Source organism: Ranitomeya imitator, chromosome 1 (genome assembly GCF_032444005.1).
Source record: "Ranitomeya imitator isolate aRanImi1 chromosome 1, aRanImi1.pri, whole genome shotgun sequence".
Classification (NCBI taxonomy): Eukaryota; Metazoa; Chordata; class Amphibia; order Anura; family Dendrobatidae; genus Ranitomeya; species Ranitomeya imitator.
Genome location: NC_091282.1, coordinates 879,478,296 through 879,500,822, shown reverse-complemented (window position 1 = coordinate 879,500,822; position 22,527 = coordinate 879,478,296). Strand labels below are relative to the sequence as shown.

General features: G+C 44.5%; 1 protein-coding gene across 1 annotated transcript in view; it reads left to right on the top strand.

Annotated features, from left to right (window-relative positions):
• LIN54 (lin-54 DREAM MuvB core complex component) overlaps positions 1-14,466 on the top strand; it is a 45,759-nt gene extending 31,293 nt beyond the window's left edge. Inside the window, exons 11-14 of the mRNA XM_069743009.1 lie at positions 83-185; positions 3,439-3,576; positions 4,352-4,554; positions 12,181-14,466. Of these exons, the coding sequence (XP_069599110.1) occupies positions 83-185; positions 3,439-3,576; positions 4,352-4,554; positions 12,181-12,382 (646 nt within the window). The 3' untranslated portion in view covers positions 12,383-14,466. The remainder of the gene's footprint in view (positions 1-82; positions 186-3,438; positions 3,577-4,351; positions 4,555-12,180) is intronic.
• The last annotated feature ends 8,061 nt before the right edge of the window (positions 14,467-22,527 follow it).

Genomic DNA, 22,527 nt, shown 5'->3' with positions numbered 1-22,527 from the left:
AGAACTATGTGTCTGGAATAATGGAGCCAGTCTCTGATTGAGGTTGCCCTTTACTACATTCTGTCTTTTTTTTTTTTTTTAGATATTGCGATTGTTTTGCCAATGGAGAATTTTGCAACAACTGCAATTGTACAAACTGTTACAACAACTTGGAGCATGAGAATGAAAGGCAAAAAGCTATTAAGGTTAGAAAAATGGAGTAACTGTAATCCCAGTGATTTATTCCTAGGTCTACAAGGGCATCTGTCAGTAGGATCAACCCTTCTTCGCCGTCTATATGGACATGTAGGTCATAGAAAACTGAATAAAATGATTTCTGCAATCTGATGTCTTATTTCAGAGAAATGTACATTGTTCTTAATATGTACATTGGCTGTTAAGATCTATGGGCTGGATATAGATCTCCCAGATAATTTGTCCTCAGAGTTTGTTTTAAAGGAAAGGGGCTGTTACCAGAGGCATATAATGACTGCCAGCCAGCTCTCCTAATCTAAATGTCTCACACTGGTAACGCCCCCTTTCATTTAAAATAAGCTCTGGAGGCAGATTCTCGGGAAGAGCTATGTCTAGCTTATTTACATATTAAGAAAAACACGCATTCTTTGGTGCAAGATATCGCATCTCAGATATGAAGGTATCGTTTTTTTCCCCTCACCCATGACCGCACGCAAGAGAGTAGGATCCACTCGTATTACTGGACTGAAAACCCCAAGCACAAAATGAAAAGCCAACTCCCACTGCCTCCTCCAGTGTGGTTTTCTGTCCTCTGGATATAGGAGCATTGAGAGTAAGAGCCTTTCTGGACATGGTGGGGTGGGCACCCAGTAGATCTGATTCCAAGCACGGGCTTATATTGAAGCATCTTTATCTCTCTCCCCCCACTATGCCTTAGTGACTCATAGGTTTATAGAAGCACTATGCCCCTTTCTACTGAGTAAAAATCCCTTTGATATAATACTGATGTACATGCTGCTCTCTACCTGATCTTTTCACTGGAATTGACTCCGTTTTTATCTCCACGTATTGAGTTATGTCTTTTGCTTATTCAATAAATTTGTCCTTTTTTCCACGTTCCATTTTTTATATATATATTGCTCCGTTTTTTCAGTGTATTGTTTAGTTCGGAGCGTCCTTCCTTTGTCCTGCACTGGGCCTTCCCAAATGGGCATACGACCCCTTTTCCAGGTTCTTCGTTATGTTTTCTGTTTTGGTCTTTGTTCTTCTCTTTCTGTCTGAGTCGCTTCCTCATGGAAGAAAGGGAAGGGAAAACAAACGTGGTGTATCAGAAGTGATAGTTATCATTTGTATTTTATTTTTAGATTACCATAATTTCCGGCGTATAAGACGACTTTTTGACCCCTAAAAATTGTCCCAAAAGTCGGGGGTCGTCTCATACGCCGGGTACGGTGTGTGCAGGGAGCGATCCTGGATGTCTGCGTGTGGTTCCCATGGTCTGGAGGAGAGGAGACTCTCCTTCAGGCCCTGGGATCCATATTCATGTAAAAAATAAAGAATAAAAATAAAAAACATGGATATACTCACCCTCGGACGGCTCCTGGCTCACAGCTCTGCTAGCGTCTCCCTCCGTTCCTTAGAATGCGGTGAGTGAAGGACCTTCGATGATGTCGCGGTCAGGTGACCGGCGACCTGACCGCTCATGTGACCGCGACGTCATCGAAGGTCCTTCACTCACTGCATTCTCAGGAACGGAGGGAGACGCTAGCAGCGCTGTGAGCCAGGGTCCGTCCGAGGGTGACTATATCCATGTTTTTTATTTTTATTCTTTATTTTTTACATGAATATGGATCCCAGGGCCTGAAGGAGAGTCTCCTCTCCTCCAGACCCTGGGAACCACACGCCGTATAAGATGACTGGGCGTATAAGATGACCCCCGTCATATACGGCGGGCATATACCAAATTCCATATTTTATATGGAAAAGTTGTGGGTCGTCTTATACGCCCAGTCGTCTTAGACACCAGAAAATACGGTAGTTTTCGAGCAGAGAAATTATTTTGCATTTGAACTATTTTCAGCTAACAATCTTCACGGTTGAACTGTATTTTTAGCATCCATTTAAGTAGCAGAATTGATGCCATTATAGAGAATAGGATCAATTCTATCATCCCTGTATGAAGAGTGGATCCTAGCTCCTCTTTATATGGAATAGCTCAGATCTGTGGTTTCCTGTTCTAGTTTTATCAGCTCTTAGTATTTGGCTAGGACATGGCATCCAGAAATTCCCCATGATGGGAAATCTCAAACAGGAAGCGATTCTTTGTCCTAAATACATTTCTTGGGGGGGACTTAACGTTACTTTCCGAGGGATATGACAATGAAGTAAATCTTTCTGCTGGTTTCTAGAACCCCTTTGGCATTTTGGGATGCTAAACACTTGATAGCATACAGTTGGGTAGATATTGATCAATTATGTGATCATTGACACTAAAAGGGTTTCTCACAGGCCAGATCTTGGCCGTAAGGGGGCCTTCAATGAAAAATGTCAACAATATTCAGGTAGAAACCCTATTAAAAGCCTTGTTAAGGTTACCAGGTTCTTTGAATCGCTTCACTTCTACTTCCATCAACATGCTCGATCTTAGTACCAGTTCCTATACACTTCAGTTGTTGGTTAGGTGATTTAATATGTACGGAATATCTAATCAAATCTGAGGAAGATGACCAACCATACATATAAGTGAAGCCTCTAAATATACATCCTCTCTGAAAAAAAAGAAAAGAGGAAACAGTTGTAAGCAGTAAAGAATTTATTTTTTACTCCTGTTGGTGCTTTTTTGTTGGAGCTCCAAATCGATAGAGACATTATCTTGATTGGGAAAGTTTTAGATATCATTCAATCTTCCTTCCTGAAGCACTATCCATTGAACTAGGATATTCTGGGGATCTTTCTTCATTTGTAAGATCCTATAGGGTGCTCCCTCCCTATCAGAGGATTCCTTGGTTATCGTCTCTCGTGTGAGGTCATGGGTGAGGGGAAACATGAGAATTACTTACCTGTAATCTGATTTTCCTGAAACCCATGACCGTACACTAATTTTTTCTCCATCTGGTTTATGGTTGTGGGTGGTTCTCCATGTTTTCTTCTCACAATGAAGAATGGGCTTGAGTGAATGTATAAATAATAACGAATAATGATGATGGATTGGGTGACTCTCACTTGATTCCTTGGAAACCACATTGAATGAGGAAATAATAGGGGCGCAGCCTTTTCTCTCGTGTGCTGTCATGGGTTTCAGGAAAATCAAGTTCAACGGTAATTATCATTATTCTGCTTTATATGACCTACCTGCCTATAAGGATGGTTTAGGAGGCTTGATGTCACGAACAGGTTCCCTTTAAAAAAAACCAACCCTTTTATATGTTTTCAGCCCCACATGGGATCTTTAATGTTTTTCAATTGCTTTCTGCTGATTTTCAGGCATGTTTAGACAGAAATCCAGAAGCTTTTAAACCAAAAATTGGCAAAGGGAAGGAAGGAGAATCTGACCGAAGACACAGTAAAGGCTGCAATTGCAAACGGTCTGGATGCCTAAAGAACTATTGTGAATGCTATGAGGTAAAGATGCTTCTTCATTAGCTTGAAAAATCGTTCTTAAAGGGGTTGTTCACTATTTGGGACAATATATATTTTAATGAAATAGGGGCCAAATAAATTTTTTTTGCAGTCTGTCTTCTGTAGTTTGTGTTACACGGCCTACTGACTGGCTGCAGAATAAGTTCTCTGAGAATCTGGCAGTCTGCCCACTTTGGTGGTCTGACTGGGAGGTTGTATCTCTTTTCGGCTGATTCATGACTAGAGATGAGCGAATATGTTCAGGTCCCTGCTTTTTCGGCAAACCATAGTGCTTACTGAATAAGCTACAGTGGGAACCCGGATACCTGGAGTGCTCCAGGCGATCAGCTGTTCAGGGGCGCCGCTGCATGTGTCGCCGATGTGACAGTCACTACACATGCATGGAGAGCCTGTGTGTTGTGACTGTGACACATGCAGCTGCGCCCCTGAACAGCTGATCGGCCGGAGCCCTCCAGGTAGCCATGTTCTCGTTGCAGCTATTCGGATAAGCACTTATCCAAAGCTATTCAATCAACCCTAGTTATCACCTGTCCTATGCATAGAGGATAACTTCCAAACCTAAGAATGCCCCTTTAACTACACAAAAAATATATATTTACCTTGAAGTGATCTAATCCTATTTCATGACCAAACAAATGGTTTCTACAAAGAAGCTTGCTATGGATGACTAAATAAAGCCATACACTAAAGAAGCAAGATTTTTTTTCATCCCTTTCCACTGAGTTTTGAATTTTTTCATTTTTTTTTCTTCCCACAGGCTAAAATTATGTGCTCCTCCATATGCAAGTGCATAGGTTGCAAAAACTTTGAAGAGAGCCCGGAGCGTAAGACTCTAATGCACCTCGCCGATGCTGCAGAAGTGAGGGTGCAACAGCAAACTGCAGCCAAAACGAAATTGTCTTCTCAGATCTCAGACTTGCTCACAAGGCCAGCACCATCACTTTCAAGTGGAGGTGGAAAGTAAGCAGCTTCATTTACACTTTTCTCTGCCTTCATCCAGAATTATAACTTACCTTCTGTATTTCTCTCATCCCCATTTTTTTCTGTGAGTGACTGCAGATGTCTGAATCCTTACAGCGTGCGCACTTCACACTGACCAGATTCTTCACTGTCATTGCCGAGACTCGGCGGTAACGCAACTGCAAGTATGCAATTTGCATACTACCGGCAATATTCCGACTAGACGTGTTCAGCCTTAATCAGCTCGCTTGTATTGAGCAGAACTGAGCACGTCTAGTCTGCACGTGACCTCATGTATTCTATTCGCAAACTTGCAGTCACATGATCGCCCGGTCTTTTCAGCGACAGATCGTGTAGTGTACGCACTGTAAGTATTCAGAAGTCTTTGGTGACAGAGTGACTTCAGATTCACCAGATAACCCCTTAACTAGACAGCAAATTTAAGGCTACGGTGCCACGATGAGCTTTTGGTGAGTGTTTGATGTTGCAGATTTTCTGCACCCATTAACCCCTTCCCGACCCATGACGCCACGTAGGCGTCATGAAAGTCGGTGCCAATCCGACCCATGACGCCTATGTGGCGTCATGGAAAGATCGCGTCCCTGCAGATCGGGTGAAAGGGTTAACTCCCATTTCACCCGATCTGCAGGGACAGGGGGAGTGGTAGTTTAGCCCAGGGGAGTGGTGGCTTCACCCCCTCGTGGCTACGATCGCTCTGATTGGCTGTTGAAAGTGAAACTGCCAATCAGAGCGATTTGTAATATTTCATCTATTATAACGGGTGAAATATTACAATCCAGCCATGGCCGATGCTGAAATATCATCGGCCATGGCTGGAAATACTAATGTGCCCCCACCCCACCGATCACCCCCCCCCAGCCCCCCGATCTGGCCGGTACACTGCTCCGGCTCCCCTCCGTCCAGTGCTCCGCTCCCCCCCGTGCTCTTGTCCGCTCCCCCCGTGCTCCAATCACCCCCCCCGTGCTCCAATCACCCCCCCTGCACTCCGATCCACCCCCCCTGCACTCCGATCCACCCCCCCGTGCTCCGTTCCAGCCCCCCGTGCTCCGTTCCAGCCCCCCGTGCTCCGTTCCAGCCCCCCCGTGCTCCGTTCCAGCCCCCCCGTGCTCCGTTCCACGCCCCCCGTGCTCCGTTCCACGCCCCCCCGTGCTCCGTTCCACGCCTGCCGCGCTCCGATTCCCCCTCCATGCTCCGATTCCCTCCCCCCCCCCCCGTGCTCCCCCCACCCCATCATACTTACCGATCCTGCCGGGCTCCGTCCGTCTTCTCCCTGGGCGCCGCCATCTTCCAAAATGGCGGGCGCATGCGCAGTGCGCCCGCCGAATCTGCCGGCCGGCAGATTCGTTCCAAAGTACATTTTGATCACTGAGATATAATCTATCACAGTGATCAAAATAAAAAAAATAATAAATGACCCCCCCCCTTTGTCACCCCCATAGGTAGGGACAATAAAAAAATAAAGAAATTTTTTTTTTCCACTAATGTTGGAATAGGGGTAGGGGTAGGGCTAGGGTTAGGGTTTTGGTATGTGCACACGTATTCTGGTCCTCTGCGGATTTTTCCGCTGCGGATTTGATAAATCCACAGTGCTAAACCGCTGCGGATTTATGGCGGATTTACCGCGTTTTTTTCTGCGCATTTCACTGCGGTTTTACAATTGCGATTTTCTATTGGAGCAGTTGTAAAACCGCTGCGGAATCCGCACAAAGAAGTGACATGCTGCGGAATGTAAACCGCTGCGATTCCGTGCAGTTTTTCCGCAGCATGTGTACAGCGATTTTTGTTTCCCGTAGGTTTACATTGAACTGTAAACTCATGGGAAACTGCTGCGGATCCGCAGCGTTTTCCGCAGCGTGTGCACATACCTTTAGAATTAGGCTATGTGCACACGGTGCGGATTTGGCTGCGGATTCGCAGCAGTGTTCCATCAGGTTTACAGTACCATGTAAACATATGGAAAGCCAAATCCGCTGTGCCCATGGTGCGGAAAATACCGCGCGGAAACGCTGCGTTGTATTATCCGCAGCATGTCAATTCTTTGTGCGGATTCCGCAGCGTTTTACACCTGTTCCTCAATAGGAATCCGCAGGTGAAATCCGCACAAAAAACACTGGAAATCCGCGGAAAATCCGCAGGTAAAACGCAGTGCCTTTTACCCGCGGATTTTTCAAAAATGATGCTGAAAAATCTCACACGAATCCGCAACGTGGGCACATGGCCTTAGGGTTAGGGTTGGAATTAGGGTTGTGGTTAGGGGTGTGATTAGGGTTATGGCTACAGTTGGGATTAGGGTTAGGGGTGTGTTGGGGTTAGGGTTGTGATTAGGGTTACGGCTACAGTTGGGATAAGGGTTAGGGGTGTGGGGGGTTAGTGTTGGAGGTAGAATTGAGGGGTTACCACTGTTTAGGCACATCAGGGGTCTCCAAACGCAACATGGCACCACCATTGATTCCAGCCAATCTCGTATTCAAAAAGTCAAATGGTGCTCCCTCACTTCCGAGCCCCGACATGTGCCCAAATAGTGGTTTACCCCCACATATGGGGTACCAGCATACTCAGGATAAACTGCGCAACAATTACTGGGGTCCAGTTTCTCCTGTTACCCTTGTGAAAATAAAGAAATGCTTGCTAAAACATCGTTTTTGAGGAAAGAAAAATGATTTTTTATTTTCACGGCTCTGCGTTGTAAACGTCTGTGAAGCACTTGGGGGTTCAAAGTGCTCACCACATATCTAGATAAGTTTCTTGGGGGGTCTAGTTTCTAAAATGGGGTCACTTGTGGGGGGTTTCTACTGTTTAGGCACACCAGGGGCTCTGCAAACGCAACGTGACGCCCGCAGACCATTCCATCAAAGTCTGCATTTCAAAAGTCACTACTTCCCTTCTGAGCCCCGACGTGTGCTCAAACAGTGGTTTACCTCCACACATGGGGTATCAGCGTACTCAGGAGAAACTGGACAACAACTTTTGGGGTCAAATTTCTCCTGTTACCCTTAAGAAAATTAAAAAATTCTGGGCTAAATAATTATTTTTGAGGAAAGAAAACGTATTTATTATTTTCACGGCTCTGCATTATAAACTTCTATGAAGCACTTGGGGGTTCAAAGTGCTCACCACACATCTAGATAAGTTCCTTTCGGGGTCTAGTTTCCAAAATGGGGTCACTTGTGGGGGGTTTCTACTGTTAAGCCACATCAGGGGCTCTGCAAACGCAACGTGACGCCCACAGAGCATTCCATCAAAGTCTGCATTTCAAAACGTCACTACTTCACTTCCGAGCCCCGGCATGTGCCCAAACAGTGGTTTACCCCCACATATGGGGTACCAGCATACTCAGGATAAACTGCGCAACAATTACTGGGGTCCAGTTTCTCCTGTTACCCTTGTGAAAATAAAGAAATGCTTGCTAAAACATCATTTTTGAGGAAAGAAAAATGATTTTTTATTTTCACGGCTCTGCGTTGTAAACGTCTGTGAAGCACTTGGGGGTTCAAAGTGCTCACCACATATCTAGATAAGTTCCTTGGGGGGTCTAGTTTCTAAAATGGGGTCACTTGTGGGGGTTTCTACTGTTTAGGCACACCAGGGGCTCTGCAAACGCAACGTGACGCCCGCAGACCATTCCATCAAAGTCTGCATTTCAAAAGTCACTACTTCCCTTCTGAGCCCCGACGTGTGCCCAAACAGTGGTTTACCCCCACACATGGGGTATCAGCGTACTCAGGAGAAACTGGACAACAACTTTTGGGGTCAAATTTCTCCTGTTACCCTTGAGAAAATTAAAAAATTCTGGGCTAAATAATTATTTTTGAGGAAAGAAAACGTATTTATTATTTTCACGGCTCTGCATTATAAACTTCTATGAAGCACTTGGGGGTTCAAAGTGCTCACCACACATCTAGATAAGTTCCTTTCGGGGTCTAGTTTCCAAAATGGGGTCACTTGTGGGGGGTTTCTACTGTTAAGCCACATCAGGGGCTCTGCAAACGCAACGTGACGCCCACAGAGCATTCCATCAAAGTCTGCATTTCAAAACGTCACTACTTCACTTCCGAGCCCCGGCATGTGCCCAAACAGTGGTTTACCCCCACATATGGGGTATCAGCGTACTCAGGAGAAACTGGACAACAACTTTTGGGGTCAAATTTCTCCTGTTACCCTTTGGAAAATAAAAAATTGCAGGCTAAAAGATCATTTTTGATAAAATAATTTTTTATTTTTTTTTCATGGCTCTGCGTTATAAACTTCTGTGAAGCACTTGGGGGTTCAAAGTCCTCACCACACATCTAGATTAGTTCCTTTGGGGGTCTAGTTTCCAAAATGGGGTCATTTCTGGGGGATCTCCAATGTTTAGGCACACAGGGGCTCTCCAAACGTGACATGGTGTCCGCTAATGATTGGAGCTAATTTTCCATTTAAAAAGCCAAATGGCGTGCCATCCCTTCCGAGCCCTGCCGTGCGCCCAAACAGTGGTTTACCCCCACATATGGGGTGTCAGCGTACTCAGGACAAACTGGACAACAATATTTGGGGTCCAATTTCTCCTATTATCCTTGGCAAAATAGGAAATTCCAGGCTAAAAAATCATTTTTGAGGAAAGAAAAATTATTTTTTATTTTCATGGCTCTGCGTTATAAACTTCTGTGAAGCACCTGGGGGTTTAAAGTGCTCAATATGCATCTAGATAAGTTCCTTGGGGGGTCTAGTTTCCAAAATGGGGTCACTTGTGGGGGAGCTCCAATGCATAGGCACACAGGGGCTCTCCAAACGCGTCATGGTGTCCGCTAACAATTGGAGCTAATTTTCCATTCAAAAAGTCAAATGGCGCGCCTTCCCTTCCGAGCCCTGCTGTGTGCCCAAACAGTGGTTTACCCCCACATATGAGGTATCGGCGTACTCGGGAGAAATTGCCCAACAAATTTTATGATCCATTTTATCCTACTGCCCATGTGAAAATGAAAAAATTGAGGCGAAAAGAATTTTTTGGTGAAAAAAAAGTACTTTTTCATTTTTACAGATCAATTTGTGAAGCACCTGAGGGTTTAAAGTGCTCACTAGGCATCTAAATAAGTTCCTTGGGGGGTCTAGTTTCCAAAATGGGGTCACTTGTGGGGGAGCGCCAATGTTTAGGCACACAGGAGCTCTCCAAACGCGACATGGTGTCCGCTAACGATGGAAATTATTTTTCATTCAAAAAGTCAAATGGCGCTCCTTCCCTTCCGAGCCTTACCATGTGCCCAAACAGTGGTTTACCCCCACATATGAGGTATCGGCGTACTCAGGAGAAATTGCCCAACACATTTTAGGATCCATTTTATCCTGTTGCCCATGTGAAAATGAAAAAATTGAGGCTAAAAGAATTTTTTTGTGAAAAAAAAGTACTTTTTCATTTTTACGGATCAATTTGTGAAGCACCTGGGGGTTCAAAGTGCTCACTATGCATCTAGATAAGTTCCTTGGGGCGTCTAGTTTCCAAAATGGGGTCACTTGTGGGGGAGCTCCAATTTTTAGGCACACGGGGGCTTTCCAAACGTGACATGGTGTCCGCTAAAGAGTGGAGCCAATTTTTGATTCAAAAAGTCAAATGGCGCTCCTTCCCTTCCAAGCCCTGCCGTGCGCCCAAACAGTGGTTTACCCCCACATATGAGGTATCAGCGTACTCAGGACAAATTGGACAACAACTTTCGTGGTTCAGTTTCTCCTTTTACCATTGGGAAAATAAAAAAATTGTTGCTAAAAGATAATTTCTGTGACTAAAAAGTTAAATGTTCATTTTTTCCTTCCATGTTGCTTCTGCTGCTGTGAAGCACCTGAAGGGTTAATAAACTTCTTGAATGTGGTTTTGAGTACCTTGAGGGGTGCAGTTTTTAGAATGGTGTCACTTTTGGGTATTTTCAGCCATATAGACCCCTCAAACTGACTTCAAATGTGAGGTTGTCCCTAAAAAAAAATGGTTTTGTAAATTTCGTTGTAAAAATGACAAATCGCTGGTCAAATTTTAACCCTTATAACTTCCTAACAAAAAAAAACATGTTGGCCATTTATGCCAGAGCTGGTGTACATTATAGATTCTGGGCAGCTAACATAAAATCAGTTATTTGGCCACTACGTTTTCCAGATGTTTGGGGCCAAATTCCAGCATAATAAATATATAGAAATATTTCAAAGCTTTGATTTTAGTTTTCACAATCTGTTCCAAATGTCTTTAAAGGTAACCCGTCTCCCCGAAAATCGCGGGTGAGGTAAGCCCACCGGCATCAGGGGCTTATCTGCAGCATTCTGTAATGCTGTAGATAAGCCCCCGATGTTACCTGAAAGAGGAGAAAAAGACTTTAGATTATACTCACTCAGGGGCGGTCCCGCTGCTGGTCCGGTCAGATGGGCGTCTCTGGTACGCTGCGGTGCCTCCTATCTTCATTCCAAGACGTCCTCTTCTGATCTTCAGCCACGGCTCCGGCGCAGGCGTACTTTGTCTGCCCTGTTGAGGGCAGAACAAAGTACTGCAGTGCGCAGGCGCCGGAAAGGTCAGAGAGGCCCGGCGCCTGCGCACTGCAGTACTTTGCTCTGCCCTCAACATGGCAGATAAAGTACGCCTGCGCCAGAGCTGTGGCTGAAGATCAGAAGAGGACGTCATGGAATGAATATGGGAGGCGCCGCAGCGGACCAGAGACGCCCATCCGACCGGACCAGCAGCGGGACCACCCCTGGGTGAGTATAATCTAACGTCTTTTTCTCCTCTTTCAGGTAACATCGGGGGCTTATCTACAGCATTACAGAATTCTGTAGATAGGCCCCTGAAGCCGGTTTTTCTAAGTCTGGACAACCCCTTTCAGTTACTTAACTGCAAAAAACTTTTAAAGGGGTTGTCCAGTCTAAAATGAAACGTTTGCTGTCACTCTGTGTGACTGCAGACTTGTGAATCTTCCCAGGCACGCACTGTGCGCAGTGAGGATTTGTGGTTCTCTGCCCTGGGAACGGCAGTCAGTTATGTGATAGGCATACTCCAGGCCAGAGCCTGTCCCATGGGCGCGGTCTTTCTCCATACACTTGTATAGAGCGATGATGCGTCCACTAGATGGGTTCTGGCTTGGAGTATGCATATCCCATAAGTGACTGCCGTTCCCGTAGCAGAGAACCACAAATCCTCACTGCGCAGTGTGTGCCTGGGAAGATTCACGAGTCTGCAGTCACACAGAGTGAACTTTAATGGGAACCTGGCAGTCGATTCATGCTGCCCTTTCTACAGACAGCATGAGTCAGGGCCTGGCTCCATGTGTGCAGCCAGGTACATGTCTCTGAAATGCTGCAGCCTTTTTAGAGAAAATGTAGTTTAAAGATCCTTCCATGGACCATAATGAGTCTCCGATATCCACACGTGAGAGATCTGTCCGTACATGAGATTGCCGCGGGGTGCCGTCTCCGCTTATGGTCCCCAGCTGTATGTTTCTATGCACAGCCGGGATCTGACTCATTCTGCCTCCACTTTGGGCTCTTTACTATCCCTTTGCACTCTGGGGGCTGTGTATATGTGCTTGTTACAACAAATATGTAAAGTTGCTAGTTATTTTGAAGTTCTGCTTACATAGACCCTTCCATTCTTTTAAGGCTACCGTTCACGTTCGTCACAAAGGAAGTCGCTGAGGCTACATGTGCATGTCTTCTCGCCCAGGCCGAGGAAGGAGAAAAGCTCTCGAAGTCCAAAGCTGCCACCGAGCGGATGATATTGGAGGAGTTCGGGCGTTGCTTAATGAGGGTAATTAACTCTGCAGGAAAAGCGAAAAGTGACCCTTGTCCTATGAGTTGTTGAACATGAGGCATATGGACTGGCACCAGTAACCAGTGATTGTGGCTATGAAAAGGAGAGGGTGCTTTCATGGAGAACATGGAAATCGCTGCCGCCTTGGCCCACGCTGTACGGATGACACAGAAAACTTACCCGCTGACTGTGACAGTGACGTTCTCCATGTACATACAGAAAAACAGATTTTATCAGAAACTCTGCTTTTAACTCTTGCAGTTGTCTTACCTGACTCTTGGCTCTTCCCCACCGGAGAATACAGATTTGTTCTTTGTTGCTTTGTCACGTTTTTCCTGATTTGATCAAGTATTTTACTGTTTGTTTTGAATCACTGAGTGTCTTATAATGGTCAGTTTTTGTTTCGCTGCCTGGAGTGGTAAGTTCCCAGTGCTGTGCTCTTGTATTCGCTTCCACGCCATGCTAATGGACATTTAAAGTGACGGGTGGAGGCAGTAACATCGCAATGGTTGGCCGATGTTCATTCATGTTGCCAATTCCATGGCAGAAACACAAAACTCAATATGGTGCATTACACACGGACTAACATAGTAACATAGTTAGTAAGGCCGAAAAAAGACATTTGTCCATCCAGTTCAGCCTATATTCATGAGACTACTTTCATGATAAGTTTGATAACTGCTCTTACCCTCCTTAGGACATTTGGGAGTGATTGTTGGGATTCTATCCAGTGAGATATATCCTGAGAGCAGCGAGTTAGAGATCTCCATGCAGATGAAGTAAGATCCTACTCCACTTCCTCCTAATGGCCAGTAGAATATTTTAGAATAATTTGGGACTTAATTGCCAATATTTTTGTATGACACATGAAAATATCATACTACACGAGCCGAACCACAGCAGACTGAGGTAAGTGTTCTCACGTACAGGATGGAGGGGCTAACAAGGCAGAACGATGTTGTGGATCATTACATTTGTGCATATCTGCTATTAGGTATGCATTTTATCACTATAGGTCATCATCAAGCCATGGCTGAAAACCAACTTTTTCATGAGTGGAGGGAATACCCTTGTGGCTTGGTGCACAACAGCAGTAAAGTATAGATTCTTATCACATATACATGTCTGATACGTGCTGCCCATAGATGGAGTAGCGTATGTGAGCTGTTCCTTTAAGTGTTAATTTAGGCAATGAAAATTCATGCTTCTACCCCTATCTGTAGTATGGATGTGTACTATACAAATTCAGTGAAGTGAGGCTTTGGTAGCGTAAGGTCCTTGTACAATCAGACTTCACAAAGGCGAAGATGGTGCTGCCCATGTCCTCCACTTTGGTCTGTTTGTGGTATATTCACCGGTGGGTTCAGAATAGTGAAAAAAATAGTAGTGAGTGCAAAAAAAAAAAGCATCAGAATTTAAAAGGGATTGCTGGGGGTTTAATGTTTGGGAATTCTTCTGATCCAGCCCCTTAGGCTTAGAAGCACGTGCAGAACAGTGCCCACTGGGCTACCAGATAGCGTAGTAGTCATCGGCCACCACTCCATTTTAATTCCCGTTGGCGGGTGTCCCATTGGTCGGATCCTTAGCAACCAGCAAGTTATTACCAATCCTGTTTTATATAACTTTTGATTCTTGTTAATATGTAGAAAACAAATCGCTTTGTTCTTACTAGAGCAAAAAAAGGCATTTTACCATGTAACCTCATCTTCTGATTCCTCTTGTAGCATAGCCACATTAAAAAAAAAAAAAAAAAGCAGCTTTTCTGTAAATATGAGCACTTAAATTACTCCCATATCAAATATTGACACCCTTGTGTCTCTAAGCCCAACCCCTGCACGGATTTGGCTTCTGTGCTTCTCAACCCGCCACCACCCTCCTGGCTGACCTCATTTCTCCCATCATGTTGTGTTCTAACTTTGGAAGTGTATAAATGTAAACTAGTGTGTAGATTATCCCATGGGTTTTACACTGTATGTTTTGTAGAGCCACAACTGTTAGTACTGTACATAATCTGTCTGACTCCCCCTCTCGAGATGTGTATTTATACCTTGTGCAGAAAATGTGAATTTAAAATGCAGTTGTAGATTATGTATACTGACTTTCTGGTTTGTGAAATTAAGGCACAACTAATTCTATTCCTAGTATTTGTATTTTTTTTCCCCCTCAAAATAATTATCTTGTCTCCTTCGGTTTTTTTTCTTTGGAAATGGAACAAAGGCCAAAGATTCAAGATGCCTAAACTGTAGCTAAATACAGACACACAGCATTAGTAATTGGTGTTTAGCTGCAGCTCTGGAACAGCAACTTTTGTTATACAGACCCGTCAAGAAGTGAGATTGGCACTAGTCTGTTAAAGCTTTTAAAATGGTACCCATCATTTACAGACAATATTTGACACTTCAAAATATTCATTCGGTTGGAATCAGTTGCTAAACGCTTTCTTGCTGGTTTAACTTTCTGCCTATGCACAGTGTACACAGAAAGTTGCCAATCGGTGGTGTGGGTGGGGTTATGCAGATGTCAGCATTCACAAAACTGGTAGATCTGCAGCAGATAATTGATTTTAGCAAACCTGTGGCCAGAAGCTGTCAAACGGGGTAGCAAAAACCTGATGACATGTTCTTTTTAACATGTGCACCACACCGTCTTTATCTAATGGGGCCTTACGAGCCAGAATTAAACATTTCTTCCACTGAATTTTTTTGGCACCTGATAGTATAAGGATAAAATAAGTACGGGGGAGTCACTTTTCCCGCTGGCACAGACAATGGTGCAGCTGCCCCCTGCCTCAGGTAGATGGTGGGGTTTAGGAAGCCACTAAGCTGTAGCTTCAATACAGGTGTGTGTATATATATTTGTATGGTTATCAAATATTCTAGAATTCCCGGTTAACAGATGGTTAGTGTAATAAATATTGATTAGTCTATTTGCAAACCATGCACTTGGCTGCAGTGTGTTGTGCCTTGACATAGCCCCTTTTATGGGATCTAACCCTCAGCTACCCTGACCTACATGACCACAACATTTCCTTGCCAGCTGCCCTGTCCAGGAAGCCATTGCCACCTAATGGGGTGAGGCGCATGCTGGGACGATATCGGGAGTCTAGTCCACTGTGACGATCACTTCCCAGTGTGGGCTAAAGCATAGAAGGGATGGATCACGTCTGTATCCTACGAGATGTTCTAGCTTATTTCAGACCAGGCACCACATAAAGGCCCGAGCAGTGCCATGAAAACTAGTGACCTTTGTTCTCAGGTGGAATAATAAAGATCGAGGTGGGGCAAGGCATGTTTGCTTTTCTACACCGGTGTGAGCAGAGGTTTCGGTTAGTCACACATATGCTTGGTTAGCCAAAGTACATCATAAAATCATTTTCTACCCACCATAAAAAAAACTTTTTTTTTTTTTTTACACATCCACCTTTGTTTCTAGTGGTTGAGTTGCTTTTAGACAATTTTTAGTACCAATATTACGGTGCAAGGCTCAAGATTGTGTTGGATGAATGATTAAAGATGCAACCAGTTTATCATCCTACGTAAGCCGCTGTGATAAATCTGGTGCATATTCAGACTCCCTGATCTGGATTTACACTGCTTTTATTGGGTCAGGACTAGTTCCTAGAGGCTCGATTAAAAAAGAAAAGTCACTTGTGAACCAAGAAATCCCATTTTCTATCATTTAATTTAACATAAGAGTAATTTTCTCTTTAATAAAAGGTTAATGAGACATCAGAGGGAGGGGTAAGAGAATAAGGCCATGTTCACACAGTGCGTTTTTTTCTGCGGAACCGCAGCGTTTTTGCTGCTGCGGTTCCGCAGCTGTTTTCCATGCAGGGTACAGTACACTGTACCCTATGGAAAACAGGAACCACTGTGCACATGATGCGGGAATCGGGAAAAAAAGCCGCGCTGAATAGCCGCGGTAAAAAAGAAGTACCATGTCACTTCTTTTTTCGGAGCCGCAGCGGTTCTGCACCCATAGACCTCCATTGTGAGGTCAAACCCGCAGTAAAACCCGCAGATCAAAAATATATCTGCGGGTTTTATTGCGGTTTGTGGTGCAGAACCGCTGCAGCAGGAAGTGCGTGGGCGGAGTGTGGCTGCCCCGATCCCACCCCCCCCATGCTCCGAGGTCCCCCCCACCCCCGTGCTCTGATGCCCCCCCCCCCCCCCCCCCCCCCGTGCCCTAATCTCCCCCCCTTATACTTACCCGGCCTCCCGGTGTCCGTCCGGCCGTCTTCTCCCTGGGCGCCGCCATCTTGCAAAATGGCAGGCGCATGCGCAGTGCGCCCGCCGAGTCTGCCGGCCGGCAGATTCGTTCCAAAGTGCATTTTGATCACTGAGATATAACCTCTCAGTGATCAAAATAAAAAAAATAGTAAATGACACCCCCCCCCCCCCTTTGTCACCCCCATAGGTAGGGACAATAAAAAATTTTTTTTTTTTCCACTAAGGTTAGAATAGGGTTAGGGTATTTTCAGCCATTTTAACCCTAAAAAAAACTTCCTAGAAAACACACAGACTCTGCATAGAAAACTGCATAAAAAAGAGGATCAAAAAAAGCACCAAAAAAGCACAAAAAAAAGGACCTGCGTTTTCTGCCAAGAGCTGCGGTTTCAGTCCTGAAAAAAAAAGGATGGAAATCAGGAACGTGTGAACATACCCTAAAGGCCAATGTATCTGGCCTTTCCAGCAGCAGAATTTTGGATTCAATATAAAGTGAATGGGACATACAAGTGCATCAATAAGTAACAGGGTGTTTGGGAAGGCTGGCATGCTCCAATTAGGGGGTCTGGAACCACTGGGCTGCCATTACAGAGTAGCTTACAAATCTACACTTTTCAAACTCCGCTGTGTACATAAAGTTCTGTGATCAGAATTATTCCCATGGAAGACTAATGTCTAAAATAAATGGGGAAATATTGTACATTCACACTTCTGAACGATAAACCCCGACGGTCGCATGCAGCAGCGGAGAATCATGAACTCTGCCTTGGCCCGCTTACAGCACCATAGACTGATACATGGGTCTGTTCCTGTTACTTAAAGCCACTGCCCCTATTTTTATGCCATTTCTTCTTTCAGCTTCAAATATTTGGGAGAACCTTGTCTTTTTCTAGTTCTGTGTACATCAAAAAAAGTAGAACAAATTTATATTTACTAGAATGTCTAAAAAACACTTTCTATATTGTAAAAAGCAAAATGAAAAATCACAGAAATAAACATTTATACTCTCCTGGAGTTTGTGTGGTTTTAATTGCATGCTCACACTTAATATCTTGGCAGGAAACTGCAGTAAAATGTCCTCTACAAACTTATTTTTACTTTGGGCGGTAATAAAGGGGGGTTAGATTTACTATTTATATTGGGTTTTTGTTTGGCAGCTGTCACACTAAAAGATGCTTTTTTTTTATTGCAAAAACCATTTTTGGCATCGCCGCATTTTGAGAGCTATAATTCCTATATTTTGGCCCAGAGTCATGTGAGGTCTTGTGTTTTGTAGGACAAGTTGACATTTTTATTGATACCATTTTCGGGCACGACATTTTTTGATCGCTTTTTATTCCGATTTTTGTTAGGCAGAATGACCAAAAAACAGCAATTCATGAATTTGGGGGGATTGGTAAAATTGATAAATCAGTTTTATTTTTTGGGTTAGTACAATTACAGCAATACCTCATTTGTCATTTAATGGTTTTTGCACTTTTCTAATATATAATTGCCTAGAATACTATTTCCTGCAATTTGTGCCAACTTCCGTGGCTATGTCCGGAGATAAGTGACGTCAGTGTCCAGTGTCTGATTGGTTGCCGCCTGCTGCGAGCGACCAATCAGAAACGTGCCATACTGTGACACACTCCGCCCGCCATTTTGGTGTGATTTTTGAATTTTTACCTCACAGCAAGTTTCTACTGCGTGGAGGCGGGCCCAGTGACGTTGCTCTTCAAGCTCCTGCCGAATTTCGTCAAAAAAATGATACCATTTACCAAAACTATATATATTTAGTTGTGAAGTGGTTCAGTGACATTTTCACACCAATTTTGAACTTTTGTTTGGTGTTTTCTCCATATACTGCCTATTATTTTTGTTCTTTCTTACTATTATTTATTAATTGTATTATTCTTACATTTGAATAAATAAAGTATATATGGATTCTAGACTCCCGATTCTTTAGAATCGGGCTGCCATCTAGTATACAATAAAACTATAAAAAAAAAATTTGCATCGCTTTATTCTGAGGGCTATAACTTTTTTGCTGATGACACTATGGCGGCTCATTTTTTTGCGGGACAAGATGACTTTAGCGGTATGATGTTTATTTATATCAGTCTTTTTGATCCCATGTTATTCCACTTTTTGTTCGGCGGTATGATAAAGCATGTTTTTTTGCCTTTTACAGTGTTCACTAAAGGGGTTAACTAGTGGGACAGTTTTATAGGTCGGGTCATTGCAGATGTGGTGATACTAAATGTGTACTATTGTTTGTTTTTTTACATAGACATGTATTTATTGGAAAATTTTTCTTTATTTAGGAATCTTTAAAAAATATGTTTGCAGTGTTATTTTATTTTTTCTTCTACTTTGTACCAGGGTGGGACGTCACTATGTAGTTTCAGATTGCTGATCTGACTTTGCACAGCACTGTCAGATCAGCGGTCTGACAGGCAGAGCAGGAGGCTGACAAGCCACCTCCCTGCAGGACCCCCACGGCCATCTTGGATCCAGGGCCTGCAGGGAGAAAAGTGGAGACCTTTGGAACATTATGATCACACTGCGTTGTTCTGAGGGTCTCAGGGATGCACGCAGGGAGCCCTCTCCCTGCACAATGCTTCCCTTTGCCACTGGAATGCCGCGATTATGTTTGATTGCAGTGTCTTGGGGGTTAATGTGCCAGGAGCAGTCCATGACCGCTTCTGGCACATAGCCGATTGTCATAGCTGACATCCAGCACTGACACCTGGCTGTGAATACCCCCCCCCCCCCCCCGTGAGCGCGGCTGATCGGTTATGACGTACTATCCTGTCGATAGTCATACGGTCCCGGGCACCTTGGTGGGACAGTACGTCAGAAAGGGGATAAGTCATCAGTAATTCATTTTATAAAACTGCTTTCTGCTGTGAATTTTAGGAAGCGGCGGGTATGGCCACCACACCTGTGACACAAGCTGGTCACACTGGCCACTACATGGGACCCCAACAAATCAATTCTAGGCACAATGGCTTTTCATACATCGCTCAAACCTTATGTGCACATATGTACTTTGGTACTGTAGTATTAGCATAGACCACTCTGAAAACATCTGGTCTGCTGTGGAACTTAATGATTAAAGGGAACCTGTCACCCCCCCAGGCTTTTGTAACTAAAAGCCACCTTGTGCAGCACTAATGCTGCATTCTGACAAAGTGGCTTTTAGTTCTTGGTGCTGTAACTACCGCTGTCACTCATGCCCTCTTGGCGCCGCCTCCTCAGTATTTTCAACTGCCCTGGCACCTGCATGGTTATCTTATGCCTTAGGCATGCAGATAGCACTGCCTGTCTTCTGCCATCATTTGAGGTCTTGCGGACTGCGCCTGTGCGGCTGCGCTGCCCGAGATCCCGCCCTACAGTCTCCTGATTTATTCACACTGGGGCAGGATCTCAGGCAGCGAGGCCGCACAGGCGCAGTCAGCAAGACATCAAATGATGTCAGAAGACAGGCAGTGCTAACTGCGCATGCCTAAGGCATAAGATAACAGTGCAGGCGCCAGGACAGTTGAATAAAACGCTGAGGAGGCGGTACCAGGCACCAAAAGGGCATGAGCGACTGCGGTGCTTCGTCTGCATTGGGGGGAAAGACCTGCCCCCAGGACTATTTCAAGGTATTTTGGACAAATTGCAAAGTCGATTTCTGCAGTTACAGCACCAAGAACAGCATTAGTGCTGCACAAGGTCGCTCTTTTAGTTACAAATGCCTGGGGGGGTGACGGGTTCCCTTTAACCCCTTTCTGACCTCGGATGGGATAGTACGTCCGAGGTCAGATCCCCTGCTTTGATGCGGGCTCCGGCGGTGAGCCAGCATCAAAGCTGGGACATGTCAGCTGTTTTGAACAGCTGACATGTGCCCGTAATAGGCGCGAGCAGAATCGCGATCTGCCTACGCCTATTAACTAGTTAATAAACTAGTTAAATGCCGCTGTCAAACGCAGACAGCGGGATTTAACTACCGCATCCAGCCGGCCGGAAATTATGTCATTGCCGACCCCCGTCACATGATCAGAGGTCGGCGATGCTTCAGAATGGTAACCATAGAGGTCCTAGAGACCTCTATGGTTACTGATCGCCGGTAGGTGTGAGCACCACCCTGTGGTCGGCGCTCACAGCACACCTGCAATTCTGCTACATAGCAGCGAACAGCAGATCGCTGCTATGTAGCAGAGGCGATCGTGCTGTGCCTGCTTCTAGCCTCCCATGGAGGCCATTGAAGCATGGCAAAAGTAAAAAAAAAAAAGTGAAAAAAATATAAAAGTTTAAATCACCCCCCTTTCGCCCTAATCAAAATAAATCAATAAAAAAAATATCAAATCTACACATATTTGGTATCGCCGCGCTCAGAATCGCCCGATCAATTTAAAAAAAAGCATTAACCTGATCGCTAAACAGCGAAAAAAATTTGAAATGCCAGAATTACGTTTTTTTGGTCGCTGCGACATTGCAATAACGTATCTGCACCAAAATGCCATCATGAAAAACGTCATCTCGGCACGCAAAAAATAAGCCCTCAACCGACCCCAGATCATGAAAAATGGAGACGCTACGAGTATCAGAAAACGGCGCAAATATATATATTTTTTTTTTTTAGCAAAGTTTGGATTTTTTTTTTTTTACCACTTAGGTAAAAAATAACCTAGTCATGTTAGGTGTCTATGAACTCGTAATGACCTGGAGAATCATAATGGCAGGTCAGTTTTAGCATTTAGTGAACCTAGCAAAAAAGTCAAACAAAAAAAAGTGTGGGATTGCACTTTTTTGCAATTTCACCGCACTTGGAATTTTTTTCCCCCGTTTCCTAGTACAAGACATGCTAAAACCAATGATGTCGTTCAAAAGTACAACTCATCCCGCAAAAAATAAGCCCTCAAATGGCCAAATTGACGGAAAAATAAAAAAGTTATGGTTCTGGGAAGGAGGGGAGTGAAAAACAAACACGGAAAAACGAAAAATCCCAAGGTCATGAAGGGGTTAAAGAGAACCTGTCACCCCCAAAATCAAAGATTAGCTAAGCCCACCAGCATCAGGGGCTTATCTGCAGCATTCTGTAATGCTGTAGATGAGCCCCCAATGTATCCTGAAAGATGAGAAAAAGAGGTTAGATTATACTCACCCAGGAGCGGTCCCACTGCAGTCCGGTCCGATGGGCATTGCAGTCGGGTCCAGGGCCTCCCATCTTCATACGATGACGTCCTCTTGTCTTCACGCTGCGGCTCCAGCACAGGTGTACTTTGTCTGCCCTGTTGACCTTTCCCGGCACCTGTGCACTTTGCTCTGCCCTCAACAGGGCAGACAAAGTACACCTGCGCCGTGAAGACAAGAAAAGGACGTCATCGTAAGAAGATGGAGGCCCTGGACCGGACCTTGACGCCCATCGGACCAGACCGCAGCGGGACTGCCCAGGTGAGTATAATATAATGTATTTTTCTCATCTTTCAGGTTACATCAGGGGCTTATCTACAACATTCCAGCCCCTGATGGTTGTGGGCTTCGCTCATCTTCGATTTTGGGGGTGATGGGTCCCCTTTAAGCAGATTCTGCATTTTTATTTTGTAGCACATATTGGGCTTTAATATGACACCAAATCACTAAGAAAGCCATATCATTGCCACATTATCCACTGCCCAATCATTTATGTACACTGTACCCAACAGACCGCTTAAAGGAAGTGTCAGAAGGTCTGCTGACAGCACTAAATAGAAAGCAAACACCTACAGGATCAGTTATGCTGCTGCTAAAGCTCCAGAAAAACATTACATTTTACTCTAGTAGGATTTTTGTCATCACAAGTAATTTCTCAACGCTGAAGTGACTTTGGCTGTTAACCTCTTCACTCCTGCTCAAGTGACTGATGTAGGGGGCTCTTGGGTGGATGCTAGTCATGCAAGAATCATACCAAAGCAAGACAATTAGAAAACTGGAATAAAATAAGCAAGTCTCATTTAAAAC